Raw genomic sequence first — 10,575 nt, 5'->3', positions numbered from 1 at the left:
TGTATACCTGCATACAAATGACCGCATTCTTCCAGAGGACAAATGTGGTCATTCACTGGTAGAAACTCTCAGAGAGCTGCAAATTCTAGATGAATCAAGCATACAATATATCGCTTTGTGTGTGTGTAACAAAACTAACTTCAAGGTTATTTAATGTCACTTCATCATAAGCACTTTGAAGTAGAAGGGACAAGAAAACAGCCACATGCTGATACCTGGGGTTTTGTGCAATTACAATCCTACAGAACTGTAAATTTGTTTTAAGTTGCCTGAATTAACAAACATGTTGCAAACTCAATACCTCACAAATATGAAGTAAAGGTAACTGGAGTCTTGTGAGTAAAAAAAAATCAGCAGAAAGTTGTAGAGAGTTCAGAGTACTTGTTATTAGCTTAATCTGTTAAGAGGCAGATATTCAATTCACTTTTATGTATATTCTGCCAAATCATGACAAAATTCATTTCAAGGTGCTTAATATTGTAAGGTAAAGACCTTCCAACAATACAGAGATACCGCAACAACAAGAGGACCCCCTGTGAGCAAGAGCTATGGTGACAGCGGGAAAGAAAAACTCCCTTTTAAAATGAGGAAACCTCAGCCAGAACCAGGCTCATCATGGTAATAACAAATCATTAAATGTAGAGTGGTGTATAAACACACGGTGAATGAAAAAGTGTATGTTATCCATTCAATAAGATTTAATTAACACCCCTGAAGCTTTGCACTACACGGCTCATTTAACAATACAATAGTCTCACTCATGGTCTATTAAAAGCCAGACCTTTACCCTGTTCCTGCCCACACGCACACTGGAAATCCATTACACATTTACAAGAATCAACGTATGACGTAACTGAATTAATGATGCAAACACTAATAAATTCAGGATTCATGTTAAACATTAACCATCCCACGAGTCTGTGCGGACATCAGGTGGAAATCAAGTAGGTAGGTGAATAATAGTAAGCAAACTTTCCCAGCCAGTATAACCAAAGTGCCAATTCAAATTCAGTCATGACTGTATTTAGAGTATGTAAGCTGTTATCAGCTAAATTCTTTAATATTGCTTCCTAAGCCTTTGTCGCAATTTTCCACATTTTTCCTGTCACTTTGTGGATCATGTTAAGTTGTTCAGCATCAAAATTTTGTAGTTTCACATTTGTGATTTGGGCTTCTTTCACGTTGTTGGACAGCACTTGGTGTTCTTTTGCTTCTCTTTCCTTTCTTTTGGTGTCTTTGCAGCTACTGTAAGTGGCAGCTTTGCATGTCTTAGTACTGATTTTACTTACTATTTTTGCAGATGATTGCATCACTGTAGCAGTGTTGCATTCTATGTAGTTATTTTACATCACTGTGGTCATTTTATATCTGTATATATTTATATATATATACATATATATATATGTTTATATATATATATATATACATATATATATGTATATATTTTATATCTGTGTATGTGTGTTTGTCGTTGAAGTCTTTTTTGTTCTGTCTGTGTTTTTGAGCATGTTTACATTTTCTGCACCTCTCGGAGCTCATTTTGCCCTTAACAGTGGTCATTCTGCCTCTCATTTTTGTGTTTCGCATTTCTTTATCCCACACTTTTGTCTGCATACTTTGTGCTGCATGTATGCCTTTTTTTAAAATATTATGATGCCTATGTCTATCTATGCCTATCGTTATGTGTTATGTAGTTTGTAAATTTGTAAATGTTTCAGAGGTATTTTGTTTCTGAGTTTTTGAAGAAGTTTTGGTTATTTAGTGTGTCTTTGTCCAACCTTTGTGCCTCTGATGAGGATTCAGAGCATTTGGTGTCACTTTGTGTGATTTAGTTTGTTTGTTTGTTTGTTTGTTTGTTTGTTTGTTTGAAGGCATTTTGAGGCATTCTGCATCTCTTTGTCAAACTTTTGTTTCTATTTTAAGACATTTTGGTTTATTTTATACTACTTTGCACCACTATTTGCGCCCCGTGGAAGATGTTTCAGATTGTTTTGTGTCACTTTGAATGATTTTTGTGCTTCTTTGTCCAAATTCTGGGTTTCTTTGCACATCTTTTTGCACGTGGGAGAACATTTTCTCCCACTTTTTGTGTCTGGGCGTTCAGGACATTTTGAGGCTTTTCTAGTTGTTTTGGGCCCCTTTGTTACTTTGCAGTTATATATTTGCCGTTTTGCGTGTTGGTATATTACAGTTTAGGTCAGGTGCACTTTAAAAAAAAACTTTTCGCCACCCATGTTCATCCTCTTCTTCCGCCTCTTTACCTGGTTACTTCTCCCAGCACATACTGCCGCACACCATGACGTTAAGTTAACTAAACTAAACGTTTAATCCTCCATATTTATTTATTCTTCTTCTCCGCGTTTTTTTTCCTGTTGGTGACGTCACGGCGTCGGAGAGCGCCGAGCTCGCGACCAGGGAAAACAGGGAAGCTTGGAGAAAGTGTCATCTGAAACTCGCCGCAAAGATAGTTGTTGTCTGTATATTAAGACTTTACAGACTGCTTTTTCTCGCCTCGAAATCTTCCGAACACGCGGTGGAAGTGTTCAGCTAACCCTGGAAGTCATGTTGGGGCTTTAAAGTTGACGGTGTTTGAGCTTTCGCGGTGCAAGTTGGCGACGAAGCCAAAACAAGAGGAAGAATAAATAATGTGCCTGTCGCCGCCGCTGCTTCTGTTCTGACACGGCTCCAGTTTCCCACAGACACTCAGAAGAAGCAATTTGAAGGAGGAAGACAGAAAGTGAGAAAATAAGGTAGTAAAAGAAGAAGGAGAAATGGCCGAGGCACGCTCAGAAGAAGAGGAGGAAAGCGTGATGAGGGACACTCGGGAGCAAGTGGTCCGACGACAGCCCAACGCCTCCAGAGGTAAAGAAAGAGCCACAAACATCATCTTTATGCGTTTGCTTTAAACTGTTTCCACCTGATAGACATCTAGTTCATTAATACATAAGGAAGAAATAAGCTGTCACGAGTCTGGAAGGAAATGCAACCCCCAAGGTTTGATATTATATGACCACATTTCCACCGATAAAGCTCAAAGCAAACAAACTGTCAGGTTTATTCTGTGTTATTCTTTATTTTCACATTGTGGTAATGTTTCTGTTTCACTTTTGCTCTATTAAAAGGTATCTTAACATACTGTTTAGCAGCTCTGGGATCCCAGACCCCCCCCCCCCCCCCCCCTCCCTTCCTCGTCTGTGAATGTTTAGCATCCCCGCAAAATCTATCACAGCACTGATAAAACGGCACCTTGACATGCATATAATGTGCAGTGTAGGCTCAAAATGCCGCTCACCTAGGGGTTTAAGAGGCAAAATATGAAGCCTGGATCCAGTGTGGACAGTGTTTATGATACTTGGTGTACATTTCAGGTCTAAAACCTTTAAATAAGAGACGTTTTATGAAGCGCGTTAATGTTTAGAACTGATTATCTGATTAAAAATTAGTTGGCAACGTTTTTTGATTGTTATTTTTAAAGCATGAACGCAAAAATGTGTGTATATTTCCTAGCTTTCTTTTATCTTTCTAATCTCAGACCAAGCAGGCAGTTTAGATTTGGCAGCTCTTGAGTGCTTTGTCATTTTTTCCTCAAATCACAAACACATTTCTGATAAGGTTTGTTTAGAAAGCCGTGATGTAGATGAGTGTGTGTCGCCTGGTTGAACTCAGGGTTGTAAATTCTTATATCATGATGTGAACTTGCCAACACTGGGGTCAAAGTTTGTGTATGCCTGTGCCAGGACTTACAACCATTAGTTGAATGACCAAGTCTTCCTCTTTGTCTCTCTCTCGGGGAAGTTAAATTATAACTTGTCCTGACTCTTCTAGGCTTTTCTCAGTTAGTGCGTGAGTAAAGTGAGTCTGTAATTCTTCAGAAACTCTTCAGATGATGCATTCGCTTCTGCCCTGTGGTTAGGGCGGGTACATTTTTGGAGAAATTACCACCGCGTCTTGACATGATTAACTGACACAATGCCACCTGTGTGTCTTTTTCTGGTTGTTATGTAAAGTTTCTAAGTCATCCTGGGAGTAATGTCAGGCTTAAAGATTAGGCTGCATGAGATTAGATTTAATCCTGGGTGATATTTTTGTGGTGGCTAGAGAGGAATACTGGTGCTTTTATGATTTCATTTGCTAAACATGGAGCTGTAAGTGGTAATTATATTTATTACACAGTTGTTTTGACTTTGCAATACCAAATACTCACTAACGTGACAAATGATGGTTATTCATAGTACATGGGTAGAAAATTGTATGTTTCCTAACTGTCCTGTGGCAAGGAAGTGGCTGTGTACAGAAGGCCTACATTAAAAAAATATATATATATAAAATATATATATATATAGCATACCTTTTTTTTTAAAGACAGGAAACCAAAACAACTTTTACAGGCTGTACTTTGAGGAAGTGTTGGCACAATGTGACTGTAATCTGTGACCAAAACAAAACAAGACTGTTCATTTAAATGTGAGATCATTGCATCTTTTGCCCTAATTTAGCAAACATTCCTCATCAGCAGCCTTATTCTGCATCATACATCAGAGATGATGGAAAAGGTAGATGGGGTGACCATAACATCGGTGGTCTTGGACTTTGGATTTCGAAAAAGACAAGCTGCGAATGGTCAATACACGGGCACATGTGCACTACATTGACCAAAGAACTGGGCCACATAGACATTACCCCACATAGCAGACAGATCTGGCCTGGATCTGGTGTCATGCTGGCATTGCTGGCTGACTTCTGGCATGGTAAGTGGTCATCCAGATATGGGCCAGGCCTGGCGCAGATGGCACAGTTTATGCGATGGCATGCCACATCTGGCCCAATTATGGTTTAGTTTATGTGGCCCAGGCTCACAAAAAACAGGTCTTCATTTTTTGTGGTTCAATCTAGGGCTGTTCGATATAACGATATATATTGGATGACAATATAAAAATGTCTATCGTTTCATATTACGCTATCGTTTGTTTCGTGTTTACACCAATTTTTTTTCATCGTTTTGATGGTCACTAGTGGCTATATTAATTTGTTAAAGTTATCTCTTTCTCTTATATTTAATATCACGACACTACGGACGGACAAGTGACTGTTTTTACGTGTTGTCGTTAGCAACCACGATGATAAAACAATGGCATGGCTTTGCCATCCGCTTGTTTGTTTTGCATGTTAACCTTTCACAATAAAGCTCAAGATCCTGTTGAGACTTTTCAAAATAAACTAAATCCCATGAAAGAGCATGCAGGATTTTTACGGATGAGAAGCAAAAAAGAGGCGTTAGGTGCTAAAAAATAAACCTTAGACTCAAACGTTAGAACAGGCTTTTCCCCGCAGCACGCCGTGTAATAAATATTCACAAAGAAAGCGGTGGCCATTACAATTTATGTTTAAAAATGTATAACTTCATGCATCGGTTAAAAGTCTCAACTCCAGGTACACAACGCCCAGCTGAAAACACTTCCTGCAAGTCGAGCTGCCCGAGATTCACAGAATTTACAGAAAATGTTAAATTTTTGTGATTTATATCGTTATCGGGATGATGGATGTCTTATATCGGGGTATGAGATTATGGTCATATCGCATAGCCCTAGTTCAATCCCTGGCTCCTCCAGTCTGCATGTCAAGAGTGTGAATAGGTAGCACTCATGTAGGAAGCACTCAGTTTAGAGAAAGTGTGTGATTGGGTGAATGTGGCATGTTGTAAAGAGCACTTTGAGTAAACCGGGAGGGTTGAAAAGCGCTATATAAGAATCAGTCCATTCACTGTCCGAACAGAGTTTCGTCATGTTACTTTTGCACTATTATGTTCTGGCACATGTTGTTATTACATGGCTTGATTAAGGTCCACATTAGGCTGACATCTGGGGTCAGAGCTGAAACTGTTCTGGGCCAGCAAAGGACCACCAGTGTGTCTGCAACTAGCCTTGTGCTGGCCCATGTGTGGGCCACTTCTGGCAAACCTGATCTGGGCCACCAAAGGGCCATCATTCTTTGCAGTATGTGGGCCAGATCCGGGCCATACCAATTTTGCTATTTGGGACACCTACAGGAGCTGCTTGGACATTGAAACCCTATAGCATGAAGCTCCTAGTGCACCGTGTGTGTGCTCATGTTGATGTCAAAGGAAGACTGGAGTACCACATTTACTCAGTCAGCAGTGTGCTGATGACCTTTACACAGTCGGTGACACGCCCTGTAACTTTATCTGATCTGCCACTTCATGGTCGAGTTGCTGTGGTTCCTAAAGACTTCCAGTTTGCAATAACACGACTTACAGTTGATGATGGAAGATCTAGAAAGCAACTGGCTTATTCCGACAGCGGCGTCAATGACAGCACCGGTCAGAAATTCATTGAACTCTTTACAGCGACCCATCCTTTTCATGTTTGTAAAGGCACACTGTGTGATTTATTTATTTAATTAATTTTGTTTTTTTGTGGAAGTTTGAAAACTCTTGAATTCAAATAGTGTGGCAGAATAATTTTGTCCATATTTGGCGCAAAAGTCTTGAACCATCCTCATTTCTTTATATTTTGCTAGAAAAATGGGAAATGGATTCAGAAGTTTATTGACATGTAGAAACGAATATGAAAATGCAGCATACAAGGCAAAAACAGAGTTTGTACAATTCTTGAAAGCCAGCATTTAAGGTGACCACCTTTATTCTTCAACACAGTCTCTTAGGCAACCTTTATTGTCATTTCTTTAAGTAGTCTTCAGGAATAGTTCTCCAGGCTTCATGAAGGGCAGAGCTCTTCTTTGTTGGCTACCTTTTGTTCCATTCTCTGGCAACGTGATGGGAAATGCATTGTTCTATAGAGCGTTTCTACTCACCCAGAGTACTCAAACCACTCTATATAACATGCCACATTCAAAGACCAAATAAATTCACCCAGTCACTTTTTTCTAAGCCTTTAGTGCAGGGGTAGGCAACTCCAGGCTTCGAGTGCCGGTGTCCTGCAGGTTTTAGATGTGTCCTTGATCAAACACAGCTGATTCAAATGGCTAAATTACCTCCTCAACATGTCTTGAAGTTCTCCAGGGGGCTGGTAATGAACTAATCATTTGATTCAGGTGTGTTGACCCAGGGTGAGATCTAAAACCTGCAGGACACCGGCACTCGAGGCCTGGCGTTGCCTACCCCTGCTTTAGTGGTTCTTAACTAACATTCATGCACAACTTGGATTTAGTATCTTGCCGAAGGATACTTGGCATGCAGACTGGAGGAGTCAGGAATCGAACCACTCTCCTTCTGATCAGTAGTTAAAGTGCTCTACCTCCTGAGCTACAGCCACACTGCATCCAATATGATTAATAATGTTGAACTTAACACCCTGGGGAGGCCAAACCACGACTGAGGTATGCTTTTCCTGTTTCTTAAGGAGATGACTGTCAGGTACTGTTCATCTGCTCTGGAGTTTTTTTTTGTTTGTTTTTTAGGCCTGCTACTAACTCTTCGATTTCTGTTCATGGTGTTTAGGGAAGAGGAAACAGAGAAAATGGGAAGTTAGGATTACTTTTATTTCTTTGAACAAATTCTGAATTTGAATATACAAATATCTGAAGGCAAGGGATGGGATTTTTGTGTAGGAAGCTTCTGGTTTGTGTTTGTATCAGCCAAACATGTTTGAGCTGGAGTCTAAAATGGAGGTGGAGTCTAACTGTGAGATAAGATCCTGTCAGAGGAAGGAGGTGAATGATATCGAGCAGCATCACAAGTGCAGCCCGGCCATGGAGCCATCGGGCAGCGTGACATGAACAGGCTGGGACTAGCTTTCAAATTAATAAAGGTTCATATCCAAAGGTGAATTTTTGCTCCGTACTGAACTACAACAGAACACATCCACAATTCCCAGACAACTCATCACCTATAGAAGCTAATATAGCCTTAAACCACAAAATACATATATCAGGGAGTGTGTGAGAGTCTGAGTTGGTTGTTGTTGTTGTTGTGCAATGAAACCCAACCATTTGATGAGCTGAGCTCACTTGGTTTTCATTAAATGTGTTTCAGATACTTTTTTTCTAACTTGAGAAATTGAATAGCAGAATATTTTGCAACATGAAGACATTGTTTATTAAAAATTGTAAACCATATGGAGACATTAAGTTACAGTCAGAACAACAAATACTGTCCAAATCCCCTTTTCCTCACTAACCTCTGACCTCCTCGTGGCACACAAGAAAGCCAGTGGATGACGAACGCTGAGTGAAATCTGCTGCGGTGTGCATCTTGCGTGTTTGAATGCAGCTCCAGCAGAAAGCTAAGCCAGCCTGCTGCGCAGGACAAACATCTGGAAGTATTAAAACTCCGATGACTCCAGCAGAATCCGTCTGCAGCCAATTGCAGCCTCACTTCCTGGAGGTCCTCTGCCAATCAGGAACCTAGCCAGAGCTGATGGGCTGTCCAGTTAGAGTTTTTCAGGGACAGAAAGTAGAGGAAAAGAAGAAAAAGCACTGAAGGGAGAAGAGAGAAATTTTTTTGAGTTTTTGAAAAGAAGAACTATCTGCAGCAAGTTCTGCACACACGTCAGCATCTAGTTTTTCTGGACTTAAGCAGGTCATACTGATCTGGTTATCAGTTTGGGTTGGGAAGGAAGAAGAAAAAGGAGGTAGGAAATGGAAAAATACACATTCACAGAAAGTGCAGCTCTGCTTTTTCTTGGCTTTTCTCCTCCTTTCTCTTTTTTCTTGCTTTCTTCATCTTGTTGAAGGCATTATAGGAGGTGGTTCACATTTTTAAAAATTCAAATGCTCCCTTAACTTTTTTTCTGTGGTGATCACATGACTTATCAGGATGATTGTGACATCCTCTTCCTTTTGTCTTCACTTAGTTTCTGTAGGTGGCACTATTTTTCGTCTGCACTAAACCAGGATTAATCAATCTTTATTCTTCTATTTTCAAACCAAGATAAAAACAGTTTTGTCTTTTCAGCCTAAAACTTTGGAATGCAAAACGACGTTATTGAGGTTGAAGTTAAAATTTTGTTTCTCATTTCAATGTAGGACACATTAAATTACAATCAGAGGAACTTTTAGTACTTTTAATAATGACTTTTGGTCAATGTAAACACTTTGTTTTCACATTCAACAAGCTGCCCAAAGCATTCCTCAGAGTTTGGTCCATCTTGACATGTTGGTATCACATAGTTGCTGCAGATTTATAAGCTGCACGTCCATGATGTGAATCTCCTGCTTCTACCACATCTCAAAGGTCCTCTATTGAATAGGAGATCTGGTGACTGTGGAGCTCATTTTAGTATAGTGAAGATATTTTCACTTTCAATTTGGCAGTTTGAGATAATTTATGGTTTGTGACATGGTGTGTTCTACATGTCATCAGAAGATGGGTTCACTGCGGCCATGAAGGGATGGACATAGCCGGCAACAATACTCAAGTAGGCTGTGGTGTTTCAATGATGATCAGCTGGTAGTAAGAGGCCCGTTCTCTGTAATCCCTGGTGTAAAGGTTGTGTGGGAAAATCAATATAAAATATTCAGACAAGCACATCAGGCACCAACAACCACGCCACCTTCAGGATCACTTAATTCACCTTCAATGCCTATTCTGATGTTCAGGTTGAACTTCAGCAGGTTATGTTCACCACGTCTTCATGCGTAAATGCACTGAGGTGCTGCCATGTGCTTATCTAATTAGATGTTTATATTAATGAACATTTAAACAAGTGTAGCCAATAAATTGAACGGTCGGTGTAAATTACGTCATATGATCCACAAGAAAACCAGAATAAGTTATATAAGTTATTTTTACTAAGCAATAACTGAGCTGGTCTAAAGCCTTTTCAGCTCTTTGCCCACATGAACTGCTGAGTTCTGTAGACTAAACAGTGCCTGTTGGTTTACAATCACTCTTTCTCTCCCCAGGTCGTCCTGACAGACATAAGCCAGAGCATCGTCACAGGTAGGAGGTTTCACATTTCACTGTCTCTGCTGGCAGTATTTGCAAAAATGACTAAGTGCTTTGAAGAAGGGTGCGTCTAATCTCTCCCACATGTAACAGACAGTTTGCCCTGGAGAGGTGCGTTTGAAGTTGAATCCAGGTAAAAGGTCTGATTGCTTTGATCTGACCCTCTAAAAGGATTTACCTTACAGTACGAATCAGGCGTCTTTGGGTTAAAGGCGCAGCTTTGGAGGATTTTCTTCAGTATCCTTGCAGACTTCCAGGGAATGCTTTTCTCCCCTCTCGTCTGTGGTCCTGACACACTCCTGAAAGTATTTTGGCTGTTGGCCGGTGGCCATGGCAACTAGCTGGGGAAGTCACCGGGTTTAAAAAGTGTGTGTGTGTGTGTGTGTGTGTGTGTGTGTGGAACAAAGTGTTGCTTTTGTCGAGCTTATATCACTTAAAAGACGTCAAACAAAGAATCCAAAGTGATTGTGAGAGGATCCAAATGCACAAATATATGGCAGGTTAAGTTTATTACTGAATACAGAAGTGAGTGGAAAGTCAAAGAATCTCCATTAAGTGACTTTTGAGACTTTATTTTGTGTATTGACCGACTGATGTTTGGCCAAGTCTCCTCACCTGAAGCAGAACATTTTTTTAAAAACTGATTCTGT

At 40.2% G+C, this 10,575-nt stretch overlaps 1 protein-coding gene across 3 annotated transcripts in view; it reads left to right on the top strand.

The window, feature by feature from the left end:
• The first annotated feature begins 2,376 nt into the window (after positions 1 to 2,376).
• LOC146674045 (uncharacterized) overlaps positions 2,377 to 10,575 on the top strand; it is a 34,115-nt gene continuing 25,916 nt past the window's right edge. For 2 of the 3 annotated variants that reach the window (XM_085392444.1, XM_085392453.1), the window contains exons 1-2: positions 2,377 to 2,862; positions 9,883 to 9,919. In XM_085392444.1, the coding sequence (XP_085248570.1) occupies positions 2,772 to 2,862; positions 9,883 to 9,919 (128 nt within the window). In that variant the 5' untranslated portion in view covers positions 2,377 to 2,771. The remainder of the gene's footprint in view (positions 2,863 to 9,882; positions 9,920 to 10,575) is intronic. The other variant, XM_085392438.1, reaches the window with a different exon arrangement.

The sequence above is a fragment of the Rhamphochromis longiceps genome, linkage group LG3 (assembly GCF_057381845.1).
Source record: "Rhamphochromis longiceps isolate RC_006_pf linkage group LG3, R_longiceps_female_GT1.1, whole genome shotgun sequence".
In the NCBI taxonomy this organism is placed as follows: Eukaryota; Metazoa; Chordata; class Actinopteri; order Cichliformes; family Cichlidae; genus Rhamphochromis; species Rhamphochromis longiceps.
The sequence above is the reverse complement of the archived record's forward strand: the minus strand, read 5'-3'. Positions and strand labels throughout refer to the sequence as shown.